Consider the following 27,324-nt stretch of genomic DNA (forward strand, 5'->3'; position numbering starts at 1 on the left):
GTGCCATTATTTAGGGTTTGGAAAATTTATTCAAGAGAAAAGGAGAAAAGAAAAGAATAAAATGAAACCTACAAGGAAAGGAGAAGAAGAAAATTACTTTGTCCGAGCTTCGACAGTGTCTGAATAGTTGAATCGTCGTCCTTCTCTCTCTACAGTGAAATAGAGAAGAAAGGATAAAATCGACACTTTACTTCAGTAAAAACAATTCTTGTTACACTTAGGGGCACCTCTAATTGCTCAAAAACTGAAATTAAATTGCAATTGAAAGTAAAGAGATGAGTTTAGAGAAATTTGACACGCGGGGTGATAACGGAGTTCGGCAAAACAAAGGCCTACGTCTCCGGGGCTTCGCAACCTTGTGAGGTGCGCCTTCCTATTACCCAATACGAAAGGATTACAACTTGTGAACCGTTGAGCCCTTACACACCAAGCGGGAAGTCAAACGGCCAACTCAAAGAGGTGAGAACAAGGTCTCGATTATCTAGGAACACAAGAGAAACACTCAATAGCTTACTCTAACCTAATCTATAGCTAGATTGGTGAAGTAGGTTGAGGTTGCTTGAGGGATTTTGAAGTTATAGGCTCTCACAACAATGGTGGATTCTAAGCTCTCAGAAAATCACTTTTTAAATAATTAGGGTCGGCTGAAGTTCTTTTGAAAGTGATCCCTTCAATCTATTTATAGTGGCAGCTCAAAAATGAGCTGTTTGATATAAAACGTTACCAACGTTTTATAAAACGTTACCAACGTTTTATTCAAATGCGATTTAGGGTTTTAATTCTCTGACAGCTTAGTAAAACGTTGCTCAACGTTTTATAAAACGTTACAACGTTTTATAAAACGTTACAACGTTTTATAAACGTTATAACGTTTTCTAAACGTTCCAACGTTTCTAGTTTATACTGAACACCTGTTCTTCAGTTGTTCTGAGCCTGTTAAACGTTACAACGTTTCATAACCGTTATAACGTTTGTAAAACGTTACAACGTTTTATAAAACGTTCTAACGTTATAACTTGGTTTTCTTTTGATATTTTTGAAGCTTCTGATCATTATAAAACGTTACCAACGTTTTGTAAACGTTCATAACGTTTTATCCCACTTTGATCAACCTCACACATACTTTATCAATCTTTTGAATTTACATTTTATATTCTTGATAAAAGTCTTCGTGATTTCTTCAGTCCAAGCATATTTCATCGCAGTTCTTTCTCTTCTTGGACCTATATGTTCTTAAAATAGAAGAAATCGTAAAATTCAATAATTGTATGTTTTTGCAAATTAGTCAAATAGACGTAAAAGATTATTGTACGAACAACAATCTCCCCCTTTTGGCGATTTGCAAAAACATACAATGTGAGTAAGTGCATAAATCGAAAATTTTCAGAAATTAGTTAATCCAGTTTTGATTTTGCATTTCAATCCATTTGTACCAATTTCTCCCCCTTTTGGAAATCGACGAAAGGGTTGAAAATTAGCACTAATTTAAAGTGCTCCCCCTCAAATTATGCACTCCCCCTCAATTTAGTAATATAGCAACAATAATTTACAAACAAAAATAAAGTTGAGGGCATAACTTTTACATGCAAAACAATTCAATTTCAATTCACCATATCAAGTTGTATATATCCATGTGCATAGCTCATGCATATACAACATTTCAACTCATGCAATCCAAGTAATTCAATAAAACTTGTCAAGGCGCCAAGATATCCAATTTTTGCAATTTTGCAATGTAGCCCCTTACAAGTTAGCAATTCATACACCATTTTTAAGATATCAATATCTCATACATATCTACACCAAATTTCAAATACCACAATTCAATCAAATCATGCAATTCAATCAATTTAAACTAGTTGAAATTCACCAATTTAACAATTCAAAACATTTCAAAACAACAATTGAACTAACATAACAAAAATCAAAGCAATTCAAACAATTCAAATTAAACATGCAATCAACAAACAGTTCATGCAAATAACACACAATTTAAGTTATAAAAAAAAATTCGATCTATTCGTCATTCATGGGGTCGTTTGGTTCTTCGGCCATTTCTTCTTGACTTTCAACTGGGATGTCTTCTTCTTCATCATCCAGGTCTTCTTCCTCAACCAGACGCTCACGTGCTCGTGCCGGGCTTCCAGAGGGACCATATTGCTTGATAAAGCGATTGGAGAGGCTTGATTGTGCTTCATCAAGCGTATTGAGAGCTCGAGCATGTGCTCGCAGTTGTTGCCTTATCTTCATTTGCCCCTTTTCAAGCTTGTCGAACCTCCTATTCATGGCTTGATGATTCTGTTGAATCTCAAGACGTTGGTTGTGCATTTGTTGACAAAGCCACATCATTTGTGCTTCTTGACCTTCTGGAGGGACAAACGCACCAGCTTGTGGCACAAATTGTGGTTGAGGTGGAGGTTGAGCCGGTGCAACTTGTTCTTCCGGATCCCAGTATTGATTGGGTAGTGCCTCTTGATGGTTTATCCATTGGTTGATGGCTCTTGCATCGGGTTCATAGCGCCTCAGACCCGATTCTGAATGACCATAGACCCACCCGATTCTTGTCAGGTGGTCAACCAAATTTGTCGGGAAGGATACTTCTGCATCTTCAGGTAGTTGGATACCGTTGAGACGGATGATTTTGTGAATGAGGTGGGCATAAGGCAGAGAGTGGACCGAGGTTGTAAATGCACCATTAATGTGACGAAGAAAGAAGTAGGGTATATTAATCCTCTTTTCATCCATTTGAATGAGATGACGAAGAAAGTACATGGGTCCCCACTCAAGATTGGTTTTGATTGTGGCTTTGGGCATAAGGATGTTGTTGATGAAGAGAAAGAGCAATCGATGTAGAGATGGAAGGTGAGAAGCATAGATTTTAGCTCCGGATATGTAGTTGCGGTCAAACCATTTCTTATAGTCAAGTGAAGTTCCATCGGCATAAAGAGGCCAACTTCTCAAGGGGTAGGTTTCCTCCCCGTCATTCTCAACCCCAAGCCATTGTGCCACAGTATCCAGAGATAGGACAATTTCTTTCCCGCCTACCCAAGAGATGATCCTGAAGGGTTCATCACTAGTTTGGATGTTTGCATAGAACGTGCGGGTAAGAAGGTCATTGTAGGGTTCATAACAAGTGACAATAGGTTCCCATCCCCAATGATTCACATAAGCAATTATCTTGTCATCCTCGGGTTGGGAGAAGGTAACCGCGGCTTTGTTAAACCAGTAGCAATCGGTTATTTTCCTATTCATAAAAGAACCCACATAATTCTCATAGGCCACAATATCCCGGAATAGGTATCTATTTGACCGGTGAATGTTCCAATTTGGTTCCAAATTTCCCCCACTTCCTTGACCAACCTCCGAGTCCACACGTCTTTTCTTACTACCCTTAGGCACTGCATCTTTCTTTGGAGCCATTAGATTAGGGTTAAAGAGAAAGTTTACCGATTGAGAGGTGAAGTGCTAAACCGAGAAGAGGAGAGCCCTAGAAGTGCAGTGGTGAAGCCGGATCGTCAATCCAACGGTCGGATCGCCGGATTTGCTCCTAGGGTTTTGGCTAGGGTTTTGGAGAGAGAGAGATTGAGAGAGGGAAAGGAGATTTGGAGAAGAGAATTGAGTAGTGAGAAGAGAGGAGAAGAGAAATCAAGAAGAATTTCTTGATTTGGTGAAGTAGATGGCTAGAATGGGTAGAGAGAGAGAGAGAGAGTCGGAGTAGAGGAAGAAGGAGAGGTTTGAAGGAAGAAAGAAAGAATAGGGAGGAAGGGACGGGTTTGGAGGCTTTAAAACCATTTTTCGCTATAAAACGTTACCAACGTTTATAAAACGTTACCAACGTTTGTTTAAAATACATTGTTTTTACCTAAAACGTTATAACGTTTGTGTAACGTTTGTCCAACGTTTTTGTGAAGCTTTCGGACTTTTTGAAGTCTCATAAAACGTTACCAACGTTTGGAAAACGTTACAACGTTTTCACTTGTAATTTTTGCACTTTTGGTCCCTTGTCAGACAAACGTTGCAACGTTTGTATAAACGTTGTGACGTTTTGAAAACGTTGGAACGTTTGTGCAACGTTTGTCCAACGTTTTTGTGAAGCTTTCGGACTTTTTGAAGTCTAATAAAACGTTACCAACGTTTTCAAAACGTTTACAACGTTTATATTGTAATTTGTCAATATTTTGGCTAAGTATTGGAAGTGAAAACGTTTATAACGTTTATAAAACGTTATGTAACGTTTTTATAATGCTTTCGGACTTTTTGAAGTTTCACAAAACGTTAGGAACGTTTTCAGAAACGTTATAACGTTTTGTTTCTTTAAAACACTCCTTAAATGACCTATTTTGATTGCAAATAATAATTTTGAAATAAGTTATGTATATGACTATTCTCTAAGTTCAAGCATGCCTAATTTAAATCTTAATTCATTGTGTTGTTGTGTATTTAGGGGTTTTGTGAATATATCGGCAATTTGTTCTTTGGTGTCGATATGTATGAGTTCAATTTCACCTTTTTCTATATGATCCCTAATAAAATGATGCCTTATCTCTATGTGCTTGGTTCTAGAATGAAGGACCGGATTTTTGGATATCATAATGGCACTAGTATTGTCACACATAATTGGTACGTTGCGGAAGCGAATTTCATAATCATTTAGGGATTGAATCATCCAAAGAATTTGTGTGCAACAACTACCGGCCGCTACATACTCGGCTTCCGTTGTGGAAAGGGCAACCGAGGTTTGTTTGCGACTTGACCAAGATACAAGTGAACCACCAAGAAATTGGCATGTACCACTTGTGCTTTTTCTATCCATACGGTCTCCGGCAAAATCGGCATCGGCATATCCTATCAAGTCTAAATCCGATTGTTTGCCATACCATAATCCCAAATTTAAACTACCCTTGACATATTTAAGAATTCTTTTAACGGCTTTCAAGTGCAATTCTTTGGGATTTGCTTGATACCTAGCACATAGACATACCGCAAACATTATATCGGGTCTACTAGCAGTTAAATAGAGTAGGCTACCTATCATAGCTCGGTATTGAGTGATGTCCACCGATGTGCCATTTGGATCCGAGTCAAGATTTGCATTCGTAGCCATTGGAGTTTTGCTTGTATTGCTTTCGGTCATCCCAAATTTCTTGATCAATTCCTTCGCATACTTGGTTTGGCTCACAAATGTGCCATCCATGAGTTGCTTGATTTGAAGCCCCAAGAAGAAGTTCAATTCACCCATCATGCTCATCTCAAATTCACTACTCATAAGAGAAGAAAATTCCTCGGCCAGTGCCGCATTAGGTGAACCAAAAATTATGTCATCTACATAGATTTGCACCACCAAAAGTGATCCATCTCTTTTCTTAGTGAAAAGAGTTGTATCATTATTGCCTCTAATGAATTCATTGTCAATTAGAAAGGAACTTAATCTACCATACCATGCCCTAGGGGCTTGTTTGAGTCCATAGAGAGCTTTGGTGAGTCTATATACATGATTAGGAAATGTTGGATCAACAAAGCCTTGAGGTTGATTAACATACACCTCCTCATCTATGAATCCATTCAAAAATGCACTTTTAACATCCATTTGAAATAGTTTGAAATTTTTGTTTGAGGCATATGCTAAAAGCATTCTAATGGATTCAAGACGAGCTACAGGTGCAAAGGTTTCTTCAAAGTCAATGCCCTCTTGTTGTTTGTACCCTTGAGCTACCAACCTAGCTTTGTTGCGAATTACATTTCCATCTTCATCCTTTTTATTTCTAAAGACCCATTTGGTTCCAATAATCATTCTATCATTTGGCTTAGGTACAAGTTCCCAAACTTTGTTCCTTTCAAATTGAGCAAGTTCATCTTGCATGGCACAAATCCAATTTGGGTCTATATTTGCATCTTTAAAATTTTTAGGTTCTATATGAGATACAAATGCACAATGACCAATCATTTGATTTAATTCGGATCTTGTTTTAACTCTTTCCCTAGGATCACCAATTACATTAGAAAGAGGATGAGAAGATACTTCCCTTAGGTCTTGAGGAATTTGATACTCAATTCGTGAAGATTGCATCTCTTCGGTTTGTATTCCTTCAACTCTTGGATCCATCTCGACAATGTTGGTTGCATCCATTTCGGGTTGAGTTTGCTCGGGTTGATCCTCAATTGTATCGGTTCTTGTCTCAATTTCATCTTGATCAAGAATTGGCACTTCAACACCTACAATCTCAATACCTTTCTCGACCTTTTGATTAGCATTTTCATCAAATTTAACATGCACGGATTCAATTACAATTCTTTGAGATGGAATGTAAATTCTATAGGCTTTACTTGAATTTGAATATCCTACAAACATTCCCTCAATAGATTTAGAATCAAATTTAGTTACTTTAGGAGATTCATCAAGAACAAAGCATTTTGAACCAAATACTCTAAAATGAGATATCTTAGGCTTGTACCCTTTCCATAGCTCATAAGGTGTTTTATTCAATATGGTCCTTATGCTTACGCGATTTACCACGTAGCATGCCGTATTTACCGCTTCGGCCCACAAGTGTTTGGGTAAGGGGTATTCATTTAGCATGGTTCGGGCAAGCTCAACTAAGGTTCGGTTCTTCCTCTCAACTACCCCATTTTGTTGAGGTGTGCGAGGAGCCGAATACTCATGTTTGTATCCCCTTTTAGAGCAAAGTTGATCAAATTTTGCATTTTCAAATTCCCCCCCATGGTCGCTTCTAATCCTAATGATTTTTGACCCCTTTTCATTTTCAACACGTTTGCAAAATTCAATGAAGTTGCTAATTGCATCATCCTTGTGTTGTAGGAATAAAACCCAAGTAAAGCGACTATAGTCATCTACAATTACATATGCATATTTCTTTTTGGCCAAACTTGGTACACTAATTGGTCCGAATAAATCCATATGTAACAATTGCAAAGGTTGATCGGTTGAAACCATGTCTTTGGATTTAAAACTACTCTTGGTTTGTTTACCTTGAACACATGCATCACATAATCCTTCAAGTTCTAATTTATGTGTTGGTAAACCACGCACAAGGTCTAGTTTGATCAATTTCTTAATGGTATCTATTGAAACATGACCTAACCTACGATGCCATAACCATGATCCACTAGATACGGCACTTAGACAAGTTTCACCGGAATCAAAATGAGTAAAATACAAGTAATATACATTTTTCTTTCGTTTACCCGAATAGATTAGAGCATCATCCGAAGATCTAACTAAGTGACAAGCATTAGCATCAAATTTGGCATAGTATCCCGAATCACATAACTTACTTACACTAAGTAAGTTATAGTCTAATCCATCAACTAGATATACATTGGATATGGTCAAGTGTTGGTTACCAATTGAGCCTATACCAATAATAGAGCTCTTCCTTTGATTGTTTCCAAAGGTAACCGTACCTCCATCATATGGTTCTAAGAATTTAAAGTTTGATTTGTCACTGGTCATATGGTGTGAGCATCCACTATCAATGATCCAAGCACTTTCCTTTTGAGATGAAATCAAACACACCTACAAAGTATATATTAGTTATTATTGAGTTAGTAACTAACATATACCTTGCTTTTAATCTCCCCCTTTGTATTTGGCAATTTTAAAACTTTTAGGGGAGATTAAGTGTGAACCTAAGATAGAATAGATTTAGGAACCCAAACAACATTATGTTTGTTGTTTACATTCCTAAATCCACATTCTAAGGAAGTGTGGCCAAATTTACAACAATAGTTGCATATTGTAGTCGATTGCTTAAGTGTAGTAGAACCTTGTTTGAGAATGGATTGGTACTTCACTTCACATACACTACTCTTATTACTATCATGTGACCTATTTGCAACTTTGAATGCAACACTTTTGATTTTGTTAGAATTAAATCTATTGTGATGTTGGGGAACATCTCTAGCTACACCATTTCTTTGAGTTTGGTTTTGTAAAGCATTTTTATTTTTAAGTTCATAAAACCATCCATCGGGTCCTTTGAAATAAGTTTTGTTTGACCCCTTTGGATTAAACATGTTCTTATCACTATTTTGAAAAGTATTTTTGTTCTTGAAATTTCTTTTATTATACTTATATCTAAATGCATAATTAGGTGACTTTTTATCTTGATTAGCATTTGAGGCATGAGAGGACTTCAATTTGGATGACTCCTTGTTCAAGGGAGTCAAACCATTTTTGGTAAAGAATTGATAATTTGAATATTGTTCACAATTAAACTTTAGCTTTTCATTTGGAATACTTGAAGTTTGAGAATGTTCCCCTTTTTCTTTAGGGCTTAGCATGTGATTAGATTTAAGTGAGGATTTACCCTTCTCAAATCCAAGACCAACTCTATCATTTTTATAATAGGATTGATCATTTATCAATTTGCTCACATAGTAGGGATCTAGACTAGTGACTTTTGATAATTCACTAGGAGATTTCAATGCCCGAATTTCGGTTTCCAAAATTTGAACTTTAACTTTTAAAATGCCTATTTCACCTAAGTGAGATACTTTTAATTTTTTATTTTCAAGTTCTAGCATGTCATTTTTTGCAATTAATTTTTGGATAATACCTTCCTTCTCAACCAAGATTCTATTTGACTCATCAAGGAGTGATTTCAACCTAGATTCATTATCATAGTGCATTAGAATTTCACTATTGAAAGTGCTTGTATCATTGGTATCTAACCGATTCATATTCAAGTCATTATTGGTCTCATTTGTGATGATACAATTTTCAATATCAATTTCACCACTATATTCTTCACCACCTTCATTTACAAATTCAAGTTCGGTCTCATAACCATCAAGACTAAGAGTTGAATGTACCTCACTAGCAAAGTTTGTTGAGGTGTTGACTCCTTCATCTCCCTTCTTGGCATTCCTTGATTTAACAAGTTCCATGAGAAAGTTGATGGTTGTTTCATCGGTGATGTTCTTGCTAGCTATAATTGAGTCTATGTCAATCTTTGAGGAATCTTCATCTACACTTGCCATCAATGCAAGGTTGATCTCCTCTTCATTATCCGATTCCGTGTCGGATTGTTCCGTCTCACTATCCGAGAACAAGGCTTGCAAAGCTTTGGCCTTCTTCTTCTTATACCCGTCATACTTTTGTCTTGGTTTTCTATCTTGTTGTGTTTCGCCATCCGTGTTCTTCAATTGTGGAAATAGCTTGAAACATGTTTGAATGGAATGCCCTTCTCTATGGCATGCGAAACACATTACCCTTTTGTTCTTCTCTTCTCGTTCCTTGTTGTATTTTCTTTCAAAATCAAGCATTCCTTGAAACATCTTGGATAAGAGAAGAGCATCCTTGGATGTTTCATGATCAATTTTGTTGATAAATTGATCATTTGAGAGACGGGTGTTTGAGGAGCTTGGAAAGTTTCGGTTTTGTGCCGGAAAAGCTACGGTTTTGGACTTTGAGCTTTGCTTCAAATCACCGGATTGTCGAAGTTTTTCTTCAAAACTCCTAAAATGAGCATAGAGGTCATCCGGTGTGAATGTGTCGTGCGTGCCTTGGATTGCCTCTAGAGCACTCACCAACCCGGACCATTTATCCCTCATGAGCATCACCCTTAATAGCTTACCTACAAGTTTATTGTTAGAAAGTGGTTCTCCCAATTCGGTAAACTCATTTTGGATATGCATAAGTCTATTATACATATCCTCAATGCTTTCACCATCTTCAACCTTAAAGGTTTCAAATTTTGCTTCTAAACCGGTTATTTTGGTTCGTTTGATTTGGGTATTCCCTTCATACCGGTTTACAAGAGCATCCCACATTTCTTTCGCACTTGATGCACTACCAAAGAGTGAGGCTACCGATTCACTAACCAAATTGAATATGGCATTGGTTGCTAGATCATTGTCTTTCTTGGTTTGTTTGGAAATGATGGTCTCAATTTTGGCATCGGTTGAACCCTCGGTAGCTACACTTGTGTATGTTGGTGTATACCCTTGTTCAACCACATACCATACCTCAAGGATATTCAAGTAATTGATCATGGTTTTCTTCCAATGCATGAAATTTTTGGTAGTAGTACCAAAAATTAGGGGTTCTTTCACGGATCTATAAGGTGCCATTTGTCAAGTTGATCTAATCTCCAATTAAGTGTGTCTTAATTCGAGTAACTTGCTCTGATACCACTTTGTTACACTTAGGGGCACCTCTAATTGCTCAAAAACTGAAATTAAATTGCAATTGAAAGTAAAGAGATGAGTTTAGAGAAATTTGACACGCGGGGTGATAACGGAGTTCGGCAAAACAAAGGCCTACGTCTCCGGGGCTTCGCAACCTTGTGAGGTGCGCCTTCCTATTACCCAATACGAAAGGATTACAACTTGTGAACCGTTGAGCCCTTACACACCAAGCGGGAAGTCAAACGGCCAACTCAAAGAGGTGAGAACAAGGTCTCGATTATCTAGGAACACAAGAGAAACACTCAATAGCTTACTCTAACCTAATCTATAGCTAGATTGGTGAAGTAGGTTGAGGTTGCTTGAGGGATTTTGAAGTTATAGGCTCTCACAACAATGGTGGATTCTAAGCTCTCAGAAAATCACTTTTTAAATAATTAGGGTCGGCTGAAGTTCTTTTGAAAGTGATCCCTTCAATCTATTTATAGTGGCAGCTCAAAAATGAGCTGTTTGATATAAAACGTTACCAACGTTTTATAAAACGTTACCAACGTTTTATTCAAATGCGATTTAGGGTTTTAATTCTCTGACAGCTTAGTAAAACGTTGCTCAACGTTTTATAAAACGTTACAACGTTTTATAAACGTTATAACGTTTTCTAAACGTTCCAACGTTTCTAGTTTATACTGAACACCTGTTCTTCAGTTGTTCTGAGCCTGTTAAACGTTACAACGTTTCATAACCGTTATAACGTTTGTAAAACGTTACAACGTTTTATAAAACGTTCTAACGTTATAACTTGGTTTTCTTTTGATATTTTTGAAGCTTCTGATCATTATAAAACGTTACCAACGTTTTGTAAACGTTCATAACGTTTTATCCCACTTTGATCAACCTCACACATACTTTATCAATCTTTTGAATTTACATTTTATATTCTTGATAAAAGTCTTCGTGATTTCTTCAGTCCAAGCATATTTCATCGCAGTTCTTTCTCTTCTTGGACCTATATGTTCTTAAAATAGAAGAAATCGTAAAATTCAATAATTGTATGTTTTTGCAAATTAGTCAAATAGACGTAAAAGATTATTGTACGAACAACAATTCTCACCAAATCTCTAGCTTTTTCACTGAATTTTCTTTTGCGATTTACTCTTCCAAATCGCAACGATTCTCGCCAAATCTTTATTTTTTTGTCGAATTTCCTTTTGCAATTTACGCTTCCAAAGTGCACCAACTTTTTTCTTTTCCGATTGGTCACTCTCTTCCAATCACGGGATTAGGGGTGCACAAAAAATTCGTAGTTCGTGATTTGATTCGAGTTTGATTCGAAAAAATACGAAAAAAAATCGATTCGAAATAGATTTGGTTTGAAATTAATTCAAACCGGTTCGATTCGAAATTAATTCAATTTCGAATTCGAACTTCGTTAGATTCGATCGAAATCGATTCGTGATTTTTTTTGGTTCGAAATTCCGAGTAACGTCCAATTAAATTTCCGTATTCAAACTATTTTACTTGTTTATATATTATAATGTTTTGTCTGTTTGGTGAGGCCTCAAACGATGTGCACTTGATTTGACTCTATTTGTTTATATATTATAATGTTTTGTCTGTTTGTGAAGTTCTTTCGCGAGTCTCTCCCTCTCTCGCTCTCACTCTCAGAAGAAGGGCCTCCCAAAAAATTAAAATCAGAAAAAGAATTAGTGAAACAAAACCGAAACCAGAGTTCCTCTTCCAAGGTAAGAAAGAAAAAGAGAGGAGAAAGAGCGATAAGATAAAATAGGCAGTATTAAGGGCGGTTTCTTGATCGATTGGGGGAAGAGGAAGGCAGATGACCTTGAAGCTCAAACGACACCTTCAGGTCGAATCTGTCAGGATCGCCTCTCATCCGCTCTGTCCTCTGTCTCCGGCCGTTCTCCTCCGCCGTTTGTCTCCTCTAACCTCTCTCCTCCGCTGTGTTTCACAAGATTACTTCCTCAATTTCGAACTAATTTCGAATCAAATCGAACTAGTTCGAATTATATCGAACCAAATTCGAACCGGCCTTTTAGGTTTGAAATCTATTTCAATTTCGAACTGGATTTGATTCGAAATTATTTCGAATTCGAATTAGGGCAGATTCGATTTGGTTCGATTCGTTTGCAGCCCTACACGGGATAATCGTTAATTCAATTTTAGATTCTCGTTTCTGCGAGAATTCTTCCCTTCCGATCAGAAACGAGAATACTTAAAAGAATACGCACTCTCAAGTCTCAATTCCCTCCCGGCGTCTCCCTCTTCGTCTCAACTGCTGTTGAGCGCCGAGACCCAGTTCCGGGCTTTCTTCCTCTCCCCTCCACTGCTCTCCGTCCCATTCCAGATTTCTCCCTCTCCATTGCTTTTCTGTCTCAACATCCACTTCGAGAAGACAAGGGAAAAAAACACATATCTCGCTGGCAAAACGAATTCTCGCGAAATATCATCATTTTTTCTGGGATTTCTTTGCATGATTTGGGGCTCCTGAAATCCCGTCAGAAATTCCCGGCCAAAACGAAGAGATATCGCGCACACGAGAATTTGGAGGACGTTGTGCGCGGGTGCTGATTGATATGGTTTCTCAACAAGAGGAGTAAGTCTCCCTCCTCTCTCGTACAATTGACTATTTTGATAGAATTTTTTTTGGGCAAACAGTTGTGTGTTCAAAGTCAGGTTTAGGATTTAGCATTCTAATTTACATTGATATTCCATTCTCATCCTAAAAAAATATTAGTCTGTGTGTTAATACCCTGAGAAGTATGAGTTGTTGTTGTTTATATTCTATGTTTGCGTCCTCTAGGAAAAAAATAGAATCTGTATTAGAGCGGTTTTTGAGATGGTTACTGTTATAATGGGTGGCTAAATCCGCTTTAATTTTTACATTAAAATTTCAAAGCAGGAACAATTTTGGCTGTGATCGGAACCAATTGGTTTTAGAGTTCAATTGATTTCAATTCAATATAATTCAATAGAGTTGATTTTCAATTGAACTTTGTTGATTTTCAATATAATTCAAGAGAAGAGTGGTGGTTCCATACGCACTCTCAAGTCTCAATTCCCTCCCGGCCTCTCCCTCTCCCTCTCCGTCTCAACTGCTGTTGAGCGCCGAGACCCAGTTCCGAGCTTTCTTCCTCTCCCCTCCACTGCTCTCCGTCCCATTCCATATTTCTCCCTCTCCATTGCTTTTCTGTCTCAACATCCACTTCGAGAAGACAAGGGAAAAAGACAGATATCTCGCTGGCAAAACGAATTCTCGCGAAATATCATCATTTTTTCTGGGATTACTTTGCATGATTTGGGGCTCCTGAAATCCCGTCAGAAATTCCCGGCCAAAATGAAGAGATATCGCGCACACGAGAATTTGGAGGACGTTGTGCGCGGGTGCTGATTGATATGGTTTCTCAACAAGATGACAGGGTTTCTCAACAAGAGGAGTAAGTCTCCCTCCTCTCTCGTACGATTGACTATTTTGATAGAATTTTTTTTGGGCAAACAGTTGTGCGTTCAAAGTCAGGGTTTAGGGTTTAGCATTCTAATTTACATTGATATTCCATTTTCATCCTAAAAAAATATTAGTCTGTGTGTTAATACCCTGAGAAGTATGAGTTGTTGTTGTTTATATTCGATGTTTGTGTCCTCTAGAAAAAAATAGAATCTGTGTTAGAACGGTTTTTGAGATGGTTACTGTTATAATGGGTGGTTAAAGCCGCTTTAATTTTTACATTAAAATTTCACAGCAGGAACAATTTTGGCTGTGATCGGAACCAATTGGTTTTAGAGTTCAATTGATTTCAATTCAATATAATTCAATAGAGTTGATTTTCAATTGAACTTTGTTGATTTTCAATATAATTCAAGAGAAGAGTGGTGGTTCCATACGCACTCTCCAGTCTCAATTCCCTCCCGGCCTCTCCCTCTCCCTCTCCGTCTCCGTCTCCGTCTCAACTACTGTTGAGCGCCGAGACCCAGTTCCGAGCTTTCTTCCTCTCCCCTCCACTGCTCTCCGTCCCATTCCATATTTCTCCTTCTCCATTGCTTTTCTGTCTCAACATCCACTTCGAGAAGACAAGGGAAAAAGACACATATCTCGCTGGCAAAACGAATTCTCGCGAAATATCATCATTTTTTCTGGGATTACTTTACATGATTTGGGGCTCCTGAAATCCCGTGAGAAATTCCCGGCCAAAACGAAGAGATATCGCGCATACGAGAATTTGGAGGACATTGTGCGCGGGTGCTGATTGATATGGTTTCTCAACAAGATGACAGGGTTTCTCAACAAGAGGAGTAAGTCTCCCTCCTCTCTCGTACGATTGACTATTTTGATAGAATTTTTTTTTGGCAAAAAGTTGTGTGTTCAAAGTCAGGGTTTAGGGTTTAGCATTCTAATTTACATTTATACGAATCTCAAACCGGACCTTATAAATCAAACGGGTACCAAATAAGTTTGATTCGTCCGGTAGTTATTATGTAACCGCAGGGAAACTCACCCGAGAAAAAGGAATCCGACAGTTCAGATTCGACGTTGGGGGAAATAAATCTGTTTGAGAATTACACTCTTTATTCTAAATCTACTCCTTCAGAGATTTCTGCTATTATTTTTTCAAATTTGTGCATTCCAAACAAAAAAGTTGAATTTAAAATAACAGTCATGTAATTCTCAAAGAATCACAACAGATTTATTTCCAAAGTTGGAAATTCTTCCGTCCTCTTATGTCTGATTAGAATGAAAATTGACATAAATTCAATTCATTTCAATAGAGTAGAGTTCAAAAAATTAACATAAATTCAATTCAATTCAATATTTGTAGCTTTTGTATATGAAATGAAGATGGTCCAACAAACATTAGCATGTACAATATAAGAATTTAGAAAGGGATGACTGATTCACCGAAGCAGCAAGCCATCGTTACTAAAATAAAAAATAAGTTTTAACTTCTCAAACCAGTGAGGCGCGGTAGACCATGTAGAATGAGATTTTTGATACTTAGGGTTTCAAAAGAGAATAAGAGATTTTTATATGGTCGGTTTTATTCTGATACGAATCTCAAAGCGGACCTTATAAATCAAACGGGTACCAAATAAGTTTGATTCGTCCGGTAGTTATTATTTAACCGCAGGGAAACTCACCCGAGAAAAAGGAATCCGACAGTTCAGATTCGACGTTGGGGGAAATAAATCTGTTTGAGAATTACACTCTTTATTCTAAATCTACTCCTTCAGAGATTTCTGCTATTATTTTTTCAAATTTGTGCATTCCAAACAAAAAAGTTGAATTTAAAAGTTTGAGAATCACAGCAGATTTATTTCCAAAGTTGGAAATTCTTCCGTCCTCTTATGTCTGATTAGAATGAAAATTAACATAAATTCAATTCTTTTCGATAGAGTAGAGTTCAAAAAATTGATTTAGAATTGAATTTTGATGCTTGAAATGATTAATTTAAAAAAGAATGATTTATTTGAAGAAAAGAATTCAATTCAATAGAAAAGAAAAAATAAAAAAGAATTGATTGTGAATTGAATTTTGTCTATCAAAAGCCGTAAATGAATAAAAGAATTCAATATACATCTATTCTAAACAACCACTGGTATTGCTTAAAATTCCTCGAGTGCCATTATTTAGGGTTTGGAAAATTTATTGAAGAGAAAAGGAGAAAAGAAAAGAATAAAATGAAACCTACAAGGAAAGGAGAAGAAGAAAATTACTTTGTTCGAGCTTCGACAGTGTCTGAATAGTTGAATCGTCGTCCTTCTCTCTCTACAGTGAAATAGAGAAGAAAGGATAAAATCGACACTTTACTTCAGTAAAAACAATTCTCACCAAATCTCTAGCTTTTTCACTGAATTTTCTTTTGCGATTTACTCTTCCAAATCGCAACGATTCTCGCCAAATCTTTATTTTTTTGTCGAATTTCCTTTTGCAATTTACGCTTCCAAAGTGCACCAACTTTTTTCTTTTCCGATTGGTCACTCTCTTCCAATCACGGGATTAGGGGTGCACAAAAAATTCGTAGTTCGTGATTTGATTCGAGTTTGATTCGAAAAAATTCGAAAAAAAATCGATTCGAAATAGATTCGGTTTGAAATTAATTCAAACCGGTTCGATTCGAAATTAATTCAATTTCGAATTCGAACTTCGTTAGATTCAATCGAAATCGATTCGTGATTTTTTTTGGTTCGAAATTCCGAGTAACGTCCAATTAAATTTCCGTATTCAAACTATTTTACTTGTTTATATATTATAATGTTTTGTCTGTTTGGTGAGGCCTCAAACGATGTGCACTTGATTTGACTCTATTTGTTTATATATTATAATGTTTTGTCTGTTTGTGAAGTTCTTTCGCGAGTCTCTCCCTCTCTCGCTCTCACTCTCAGAAGAAGGGCCTCCCAAAAAATTAAAATCAGAAAAAGAATTAGTGAAATAAAACCGAAACCAGAGTTCCTCTTCCAAGGTAAGAAAGAAAAAGAGATGAGAAAGAGCGATAAGATAAAACAGGCAGTATTAAGGGCGGTTTCTTGATCGATTGGGGGAAGAGGAAGGCAGATGACCTTGAAGCTCAGGCGACACCTTCAGGTCGAATCTGTCAGGATCGCCTCTCATCCGCTCCGTCCTCTGTCTCCGGCCGTTCTCCTCCGCCGTTTGTCTCCTCTAACCTCTCTCCTCCGCTGTGTTTCACAAGATTACTGCCTCAATTTCGAACTAATTTCGAATCAAATCGAACTAGTTCGAATTATATCGAACCAAATTCGAACCGGCCTTTTAGGTTTGAAATCTATTTCAATTTCGAACTGGATTTGATTCTAAATTATTTCGAATTCGAATTCGAATTAGGGCAGATTCGATTTGGTTCGATTCGTTTGCAGCCCTACACGGGATAATCGTTAATTCTATTTTAGATTCTCGTTTCTGTGAGAATTCTTCCCTTCCGATCAGAAACGAGAATACTTAAAAGGATACGCACTCTCAAGTCTCAATTCCCTCCCGGCCTCTCCCTCTCCGTCTCAACTGCAGTTGAGCGCCGAGACCCAGTTCCGGGCTTTCTTCCTCTCCCCTCCACTGCTCTCCCTCCCATTCTAGATTTCTCCCTCTCCATTGCTTTTCTGTCTCAACATCCACTTCGAGAAGACAAGGGAAAAAGACACATATCTCGCTAGCAAAACGAATTCTCGCGAAATATCATCATTTTTTCTGGGATTTCTTTGCATGATTTGGGGCTCCTGAAATCCCGTCAGAAATTCTCGGCCAAAACGAAGAGATATCGCGCACACGAGAATTTGGAGGACGTTGTGCGCGGGTGCTGATTGATATGGTTTCTCAACAAGAGGAGTAAGTCTCCCTCCTCTCTCGTACAATTGACTATTTTGATAGAATTTTTTTTGGGCAAACAGTTGTGCGTTCAAAGTCAGGGTTTAGGGTTTGGCATTCTAATTTACATTGATATTCCATTTTCATCCTAAAAAAATATTAGTCTGTGTGTTAATACCCTGAGAAGTATGAGTTGTTGTTGTTTATATTCGATGTTTGTGTCCTCTAGAAAAAAATAGAATCTGTGTTAGAACGGTTTTTGAGATGGTTACTGTTATAATGGGTGGTTAAAGCCCCTTTAATTTTTACATTAAAATTTCACAGCAGGAACAATTTTGGCTGTGATCGGAACCAATTGGTTTTAGAGTTCAATTGATTTCAATTCAATATAATTCAATAGAGTTGATTTTCAATTGAACTTTGTTGATTTTCAATATAATTCAAGAGAAGAGTGGTGGTTCCATACGCAATCTCAAGTCTCAATTCCCTCCCGGCCTCTCCCTCTACCTCTCCGTCTCCGTCTCTGTCTCAACTGCTGTTGAGCGCCGAGACCCAGTTCTGAGCTTTCTTCCTCTCCCCTCCACTGCTCTCCGTCCCATTCCAGATTTCTCCCTCTCCATTGCTTTTCTGTCTCAACATCCACTTCGAGAAGACAAGGGAAAAAGACAGATATCTCGCTGGCAAAACGAATTCTCGCGAAATATCATCATTTTTTCTGGGATTACTTTGCATTATTTGGGGCGCCTGAAATCCCGTCAGAAATTCCCGGCCAAAATGAAGAGATATCGCGCACACGAGAATTTGGAGGACATTGTGCGCGGGTGCTGATTGATATGGTTTCTCAACAAGATGAGTAAGTCTCCCTGCTCTCTCGTACGATTGACTATTTTGATAGAATTTTTTTTTGACAAACAGTTGTGCGTTCAAAGTCAGGGTTTAGGGTTTAGCATTCTAATTTATATTGATATTCCATTTTCATCCAAAAAAAATATTAGTCTGTGTGTTAATACCTTGAGAAGTATGAGTTGTTGTTGTTTATATTCGATGTTTGTGTCCTCTAGATAAAAATAGAATCTGTGTTAGAACGGTTTTTGAGATGGTTACTGTTATAATGGGTGGTTAAAGCCGCTTTAATTTTTACATTAAAATTTCACAGCAGGAACAATTTTGGCTGTGATGGGAACCAATTGGTTTTATAGTTCAATTGATTTCAATTCAATATAATTCAATAGAGTTGATTTTCAATTGAACTTTGTTGATTTTCAATATAATTCAAGAGAAGAGTGGTGGTTCCATACGCACTCTCGAGTCTCAATTCCCTCCCGGCCTCTCCCTCTCCCTCTCCGTCTCCGTCTCCGTCTGAACTGCTGTTGAGCGCCGAGACCCAGTTCCGAGCTTTCTTCCTCTCCCCTCCACTGCTCTCCGTCCCATTCCATATTTCTCCCTCTCCATTGCTTTTCTGTCTCAACATCCACTTCGAGAAGACAAGGGAAAAAGACACATATCTCGCTGGCAAAACGAATTCTCGCGAAATATCATCATTTTTTCTGGGATTATTTTACATGATTTGGGGCTCCTGAAATCCCGTCAGAAATTCCCGGCCAAAACGAAGAGATATCGCGCACACGAGAATTTGGAGGACATTGTGCGCGGGTGCTGATTGATATGGTTTCTCAACAAAATGACAGGGTTTCTCAACAAGAGGAGTAAGTCTCCCTCCTCTCTCGTACGATTGACTATTTTGATAGAATTTTTTTTGGGCAAACAGTTGTGTGTTCAAAGTCAGGGTTTAGGGTTTAGCATTCTAATTTACATTGATATTTCATTTTCATCCTAAAAAAATATTAGTCTGTGTGTTAATACCCTGAGAAGTATGAGTTGTTGTTGTTTATATTCGATGTTTGTGTCCTCTTGAAAAAAAATAGAATATGTGTGAGAACGGTTTTTGAGATGGTTACTGTTATAATGGGTGGCTAAAGCCACTTTAATTTTTACATTAAAATTTCACAGCAGGAACAATTTTGGCTGTGATCGGAACCAATTGGTTTTAGAGTTCAATTGATTTCAATTCAATATAATTCAATAGAGTTGATTTTCAATTGAACTTTGTTGATTTTCAATATAATTCAAGAGAAGAGTGGTGGTTCCATACTCACTCTCAAGTCTCAATTCCCTCCCGGCCTCTCCCTCTCCCTCTCCGTCTCAACTGCTGTTGAGCGCCGAGACCCAGTTCCAAGCTTTCTTCCTCTCCCCTCCACTGCTCTCCGTCCCATTCCATATTTCTCCCTCTCCATTGCTTTTCTGTCTCAACATCCACTTCGAGAAGACAAGGGAAAAAGACACATATCTCGCTGGCAAAACGAATTCTCGCGAAATATCATCATTTTTTCTGGGATTATTTTGCATGATTTTGGGCTCCTAAAATCCCGTCATAAATTCCCGGCCAAAACGAAGAGATATCGCGCACACGAGAATTTGGAGGACGTTGTGCGCGGGTGCTGATTGATATGGTTTCTCAACAAGAGGAGTAAGTCTCCCTCCTCTCTCGTACGATTGACTATTTTGATAGAATTTTTTTTGGGCAAACAGTTGTGTGTTCAAAGTCAGGGTTTAGGGTTTAGCATTCTAATTTACATTGATATTCCATTTTCATCCTAAAAAGTATTAGTCTGTGTGTTAATACCCTGAGAAGTATGAGTTGTTGTTGTTTATATTCGATGTTTGTGTCCTCTAGAAAAAAATAGAATCTGTGTTAGAACAGTTTTTGAGATGGTTACTGTTATAATGGGTGGCTAAAGCCGCTTTAATTTTTACATTAAAATTTCACAGCAGGAATAATTTAGGGTCTGATCAGAACAATAAAGGTGTTAGAGTTCAATTGATTTCAATTCAATAGTATTCAATAGAGATGATTTCTAATTGAAATTTTTTGATCGGAATAAAAATAAACTAGAATTGAATTCTTCTCTATTTATTGATTGAAATGTACACATAATAAAAGAGAAATGATTTCATTAGAGTAAATGACTTTTATGCCCTTAAAGTATATACTTTAAATCCATTCAATTTGTAGCTTAAAGTAATTTATCAAACAAATAGTTCAACTAGTTTTGGACATAAAATGTTTATATCTGAGTTGGTACTGATACCAAATGGTACCAATCTTACTGGTACGAACAATATTCAATTGGTTTAACATTTAAAAATGCATTGGACAAAACATCACTAAAAACCAACTGATACATTAAAAATAAAACATCTTGCTGGTAAAAAACAAACTGGTACATAAAAAGTAAATAAAGCTGACCTAAGCAAAAACATAAAGTAAAATACCCGGCCATTTTTATTAATAACTCAAAAAAAAAAAGTTTTTTACCAAACTAACCACAAAATCTGAGTTTTTTCAAATATAAACAAACTGGTACAGAATTCGAAGTGCACAATCCAAATGAGTACGTTCCTTCCAGCCGTAGACCAGATGGCACTATGGAGTTTGTGAAGAGGGCTTTCAAGTACGTAGTGCAATTCCGAGAGGCAAGAGAGGTGACCTGTACATGCCAAGGACCCCAACTAACACACATACCTTGTAGTCACGTGATGGCGGTATGCCGAGTGAGAAACTTCTGCGAGGATCACTATGTCGCTGACATGTATCGTACCGATTACCTTGCTTCTACTTGGGGTGGATCTTTCCATTCTTATCCCAACCAGCATGAGTGGCCTGCGTATGTCGGTGATAGAATACTCCCTTCAGAAGGATGGATAAGGAAGGGGAGGAGGAGACACAAACGTGCTATAATGACCATGGACGAGATGGGTGGTAGGAGGCCATCGGGAAATCGGGCTCGCCGTTCCGTTTCTGACAGGCGCAGGGCAGGTATGTAGCATTTTTCGGAATTAATTTATGATTTTATTATATTAATAACTGAATTCTGTTGTTATGTTCAGATGCCATAAACGAACACAATGAAAGAGAAAATGCGAGAGTTGTTGCTGAAGCAACTGGTAGAACACAACCACCTCTTGCGACCCAATCATCTAGTAGCCAAGGGTCTACAAGTACTGCCGCACCTGCAGCTGGCACCAGAAAATCTTCTCATCTATTGGGTTTATTCCGACGTCGTGAAAGATGAACTTATTATTTTGCTTGGGTGAACTTATTCTGTTTGGTTTGAACTAAGTTATGAATATTGGTGAACTTCAGTTGTATCATTGAACTTTAATTGTATTCGTGAACTTTACTTGTTAGACTACTTTAGAACTACAGTTATGTTAAACTCAGGATTTTGGGTTATTTTGATAAAAATGTTTTTTTTTGGGTTATTAATAAAAATGGCCGGTATGTATGTATGTATATATGTATATATTATACATATATTATAAAAACCGAAAAGAAGAAGAAGACCAACATAAAGGCCAAGTCCTTAATTTTTTGACAAATATCCCAAATATCCTAAACAAAAAAAAACTAAAACTTCACAAATGAAAATATTAAGAAAAAAAAAAATAGCAGACCGCCAGCAACCCTGGTGGTTTGGTTATATTTGAAAAAACTCAGATTTTGTGGTTATTTTGATAAAAAACCTTTTTTTTGGGTTATTAATAAAAATGGCCGTAAAATACCTTGCTGCTGATAGAAAAAAAATCAAGTATTAAATGAAAAAAACAGACCATAGTGCTTGGAAAAAATTCACTAGACTACAAAATGCTCAACTAAAAAAATACTTGAGGTTATCTGTTTGTTGATTTATCATAACTTTTTATTTTATTTTTTTGCATCGTCACCTAGAATGAATGAAAGATCAAAGACCATACATCTTAACTAAATAAAATATTGCTTGCACATAATCCAGTCATATATATTTTTTGATGGTAAATAAGATCATGCATCAAGCATCATCACTTGTAGCAAAGTGTTTATTAGCCAAGTAAAAGTGTACCAAGTTAGCTGTCAAGTAGATCTTAATTTGATTCATATATATCAGCAATTAACAACTCAGATGCTGTATAAACAAAGGCTATACAAAGTAAGGTTAAAACAGCAAAATGCATAATTTGTGCTTGGGTTCTCAATCTTTCTCTCTTCAATAAAATCTCACCTGGTCTTCTTCGCTTCTTTTGATGAAACCTCCTTTCTTCTTCTTCTTTTTTTTCCCTCTTCTGCGCTTCTTCTTCTTGAAGAGCGAAATATGAGTGTTGGTGTCCAGGAGCGGATTCAGGATTTCAGTCAGGGTAGGACAAGAAAAGAACTAATTAGGTTCAAACTCATTAACTAATCAGATTCAAACCCAACCGCAGAAAGTGAATGAGGCGAATCAGCTCGGAAACTTGGATTTTTCAAAAAATATAACATTTTTTATTAGAAAAAAAAGATTTTTTTTTTTTGTAAAATGATAAGTTGTCAAAAAAATAAAATACAAACATTAACTAAAAATAAACTATTACATTGTATATTGCTTCATTTGACTGAATGGAAAAGTAATTCCAAATTTTTGAATTGAAATAATAGATTGGACTAAAATTGAAATTACCTATTAGTTTGGTTAAATAAGAAACGGCCCAATATTATTAAACTTTGGCCCAATAGAATCTCAAATATTTGATAGCATCTTGTCAGATTCTCCTTCTCGTAAACCCATCTTCTTGCTTTCTATCAACAAAACAACACCTTCATTTCTACTCAATTTTCAGATTCCACTGATATTCTTTTACAAAACTCAGCCGAATCAACAATTTTGAAATCAATCTCTCAGGGTAGGGCATTTAATTTTTTCAGGGTAGGACAAGAGTTCAAAATCAAATACTCTGATAACTGTTTTCGAAAATTCAGGGTAGGGCACTTGCCCACCCCTACCTTAACGTGGGTCCGCCCCTGCTACTACTAATGGTCTTCCAACAATTTTCAGTTACTCTACTAAAATCTGATTTGCTTGTAAGTATCTGGCAAAATTTACATTTAATTTAATTTTTTTTTTTTTTGATAAAAGGCTTGTAGCCCGTTTCATTTAAGAAACCCAGTCTGTAACAACAAAAGCAGTTCGTGTCCAATCACACATGTCCAAATAGCAAAACTAAAACATACAAAACATAGCAACTGTTCCACAAAAATTTACATTTAATTTCCCTTCTCATTCTACAAGTGTTGCATAGTAGTCCGATTTTGTCTATAATTTTTTCAACAATGGTAGATAATTAGTGTGCAATTTTAGTCAATGAGGAGGTAGACCTTAAATTTGTGTTTTTCTAACTCTGTTATTGAGCCGCTATCTGACTTTGACCAGAAAAAAAGGCAAAGATTTACTTTCTGATTTTTCTCTTTTCTCGCCGGTGTCCCAGTTGATAACAATACTAAATTTTGTTTCCAGATCAAATTCAGAAGTCAGTCAATTAATTTAACATGCATCAAGGATAAGGCATACAATGGTAATATTATATCTTGATATACTTAATTCTGATTTGTATAACTGATAGCAGTTAACTAGTTATTGTACACTCAAATGGTTTTCGCGCAGGACCTAATATTCTGATTTCATTTAAAACCAACATGCAATGTAAAGTCTGATTTTGCCCCAATGTTCTTAAAATCATGGTTCCAGAAATCGGAATCGGATTTTTGACCACCGAGTCAGAATCGGATGAATCGGCTGGAATCGGAAGAATCGGATCGGTAACTCGGGTATTTTTGGCAGAAGCCTTGTTTTGTAGCTAAAAAATAGGAAAAAATTGATAAAAATAATTTGTAAAAAAAAACTATATTAATTAAGACAATATTACATGAATAAAATCTATAGAGTCACATGATTTATTTAAATTAATTATTTTACATGAATAAAATCAAAATCTACACTGTACAAGAAAAAACAAAAGCATGCGCTAATGAGTAAAATAATTTGCACTGTACGAGAAAAAACAAAATCTGCACTGTGAATTTTAAAAAAAAGAGGGGCCGACTGCATTTCTAATTCCTAGTAAAATCAAAGAAAGAGTAAAATAGTAAAATGAGAGGGGCCGACTGTAAATTTTCATTTTATTCCCCATCTCATTCTCTCTCTAGTCCCGACTCTTCTTCTTTCCAGCTTCGCCAATGGAGATTTCCGACTTCTGAGCTCCACCTTTTCCTGCGCCAATGGAGAGTTCTGAAAATCGGCCAATCTCTTCTCCTCAGCCGATCTCTTCTCTTCTCCTCAGCCAATTGAATTTCTGCGCCGATTGAGACTCTCCCCAGGAAACTCGAATGGCACCTCCTACGACAGAGCACAGCACAGTCCAGGTTAGTGAGAGTCGGAAGTTTTTTCTTGGAATCGGCTCAACTCGGACAAAACTCGGTGTAACTCGGTTGACTCGGCCGAGTCAAACACTGTTCATCCGAGTTTTGCTGAGAAACTCGCATAGGCGCGAGACTCGGGTAAAACTCGGCCCGGTCCCGTCCGATTCCGAGTTGACTCGGAATCGGCCGATTTCTGGAACCATGCTTAAAATCCAATAGTTTCAATAAACAGAAATAATTGCAATGGTTGATTTATGTCTCTTGGTACTGAGTACCAGTTGGTTATTACTTTGACTGAGTTTATTTATTACTGTGCCTTTTTTAATTATTTTATTTCTATGCAAATTTCATTATTGCTTAGGACAATGAAGTTGAACAGCCTCCCCCTTATATACATATCGAAAGAAATGAATTTTCATATCGCAAGTAAGCAATTCCCCATGGAGTTCTCCTCTCTCTCCCTCTCCCTCTCCCTCTCCCTCTGTGTTCGTGTGTGCGTGCATTGTGTTTGCATCCTTATCACTTTTTATTTGATTAAGTGAATTTAGATTATTTTGCCCTTATATTCAGGCACAGAAAACAAAAGGAAGAGGATATCAACATATGCATATGCAAGTACTCTCCTGACAATCCAGACAGTGCATGTGGAGATCAATGCTTGAATTTATTAACCAGCACTGAGTGCACACCTGGTTATTGCCCTTGCGGCGAGTATTGCAAAAATCAGGTTCATTTGCTTTTCGGTCTTTGTTTTTTTTATTTTCTTTTTCTGTTTTCTCCCTCCTATTATGTTGAACCGTAATCTTGTAGTTAATTACCACTGGTGTAATTTGCAGTTTTTCAAGCCAAAGTAACCCGAATTCTAAAAAAATCACAGTTTAAATTTTCTAAAAAAGTCCCAACTTGCTTGGGACTAAAGGCTTTGTTGTTGTTGTTGTTGTTGCTGCTTGTGTTGCTTTTGAAATATTGTATTCAACCTATCACAAGCATTTCGTTGAACTGTTTATTTTGTTTAGTTTAGTAACATCTCTTTTCATGAGATTTATAAACATTGCAGAGATTTCAGAAATGCCAATATGCTAAGACAAGGCTATTTAGAACTGGAGGTCGTGGGTGGGGTCTTTTGGTTGATGAAAATATAAAGGTATCCTTGGACAAATTTAATTTTAAATGCCAAATATGAGACAAAAAGGTCAACTACTGAATTCGATTTGTACTACTGAGTAATGGTAATCCGGTACTATTAGAGGATTTTGTACCGGCTTTTAGTACTCCTGTAGTGGCGGTATGATCTCAGTTTTGGTTCGACCTCAATATAGGAAGTGCTGTCATTTATGGTGTTGTATAATGCACGATCTGATTAATTTAGTACAAATTTGTCCTAGATTGATGTAAATATTAAAATATGTACAGGCGGGGCAATTTGTAATTGAATATTGTGGGGAAGTAATTTCATGGAGGGAAGCGAAACGACGGTCTCATGCTTATGACTCTGAAGGTAACACTAAATACTTGGTTATCAAGTTATAAAAAATGAAAAGATAAGGAGAAAACCTTCTTTAATTTTGACCCTTTTTTTATTTGTTTAGGAATTAAAGATGCGTATATCATCTATCTAAATGCTGATGAGTCGATTGATGCGACAAGAAAAGGGAGCCTTGCTCGGTTTATTAACCATTCATGGTATAGATATTCTTTCATTTTCAGTTATCCCCTATATATATATATTTCTCTTTCACTTTTCAATTGTTGTGACGAAGTGTAGCCAGCCAAATTGCGAGACAAGAAAGTGGTATGTTTTAGGGGAGGTTCGAGTTGGCATTTTTGCAAAGCAAGACATTCCTGTAGGGGCAGAATTGTCCTACAACTATAATTTCGAGTGGTATGGTGGTGTCATGGTGAGGTGCCTTTGTGGTGCTACCAATTGTTCTGGATTTCTTGGGGCTAAATCACGCGGTTTTCAGGTACTTTTGTTTTATTTATCGCCTATATCTAATTAAGGATAACTTTACGTGACTGCGCCAACCCACCCTTAGAAACAAGAACAAACAAAAATAAATAAATCAGAAACATAACAAAAAGAAAGAAAGATAATAAAAATAATGATGATTTTCACTTTGGATTTCAGGAGGCAGCATACGTATGGGAAGATGATGACGGAAGGTACTCAACATCAGATCCGGGTTTTTTTGAGTTGCAAACTTTTGCTTAAAATAGAATTTCTAAATTTAGTTTTTAGAAGTCTAAATTTTGGGATTTCTTTGACAGGTTCTCAGTTGAAAATGTACCACTTTATGATTCTGATGACGATGAACCTACGAGCCTATCTGAGGCAATGGGGCTTACAAATGGAAGGGGTACACTTGCAGGAAGCTCAAACTGGACATCTCCAGTTTCAGATATTGAGGTTCTTGAGTCGGTGGAACCCCTGGATTCCATTCCAATGGATGCCGAATTCATAGAATATGTAAAAAAAGAGATCAGTACTAGCTCAGGTCCACATGCCAATAGGAGTAATTTCTCACAAAGTACCGTGAGACCAAATGTGCGAGGTATGATTGAGGATCCTTCCTTTATAAACAAAAAA

At 37.0% G+C, this 27,324-nt stretch overlaps 1 protein-coding gene across 3 annotated transcripts in view; it reads left to right on the top strand.

Annotated features, from left to right (window-relative positions):
- Positions 1–27,324, top strand: part of LOC144566088 (histone-lysine N-methyltransferase ASHH1-like) — a 52,682-nt gene that overhangs the window by 24,440 nt on the left and 918 nt on the right. The window contains exons 1-10 of one of the 3 annotated variants that reach the window (XM_078315958.1): positions 23,387–23,402; positions 23,836–23,893; positions 25,099–25,163; positions 25,308–25,464; positions 25,795–25,881; positions 26,151–26,235; positions 26,327–26,420; positions 26,503–26,701; positions 26,866–26,900; positions 27,006–27,289. In XM_078315958.1, coding sequence (XP_078172084.1) covers positions 23,891–23,893; positions 25,099–25,163; positions 25,308–25,464; positions 25,795–25,881; positions 26,151–26,235; positions 26,327–26,420; positions 26,503–26,701; positions 26,866–26,900; positions 27,006–27,289 — 1,009 coding nt within the window. In that variant the 5' untranslated portion in view covers positions 23,387–23,402; positions 23,836–23,890. Of the gene's footprint in view, positions 1–23,386; positions 23,403–23,835; positions 23,894–24,520; positions 24,741–25,098; positions 25,164–25,307; positions 25,465–25,794; positions 25,882–26,150; positions 26,236–26,326; positions 26,421–26,502; positions 26,702–26,865; positions 26,901–27,005; positions 27,290–27,324 lie in introns of those variants that run through there. The other 2 variants (XM_078315957.1, XM_078315956.1) reach the window with 2 other exon arrangements.

This window comes from Carex rostrata, chromosome 15, assembly GCF_964058835.1.
Source record: "Carex rostrata chromosome 15, lpCarRost1.2, whole genome shotgun sequence".
Classification (NCBI taxonomy): domain Eukaryota; kingdom Viridiplantae; phylum Streptophyta; class Magnoliopsida; order Poales; family Cyperaceae; genus Carex; species Carex rostrata.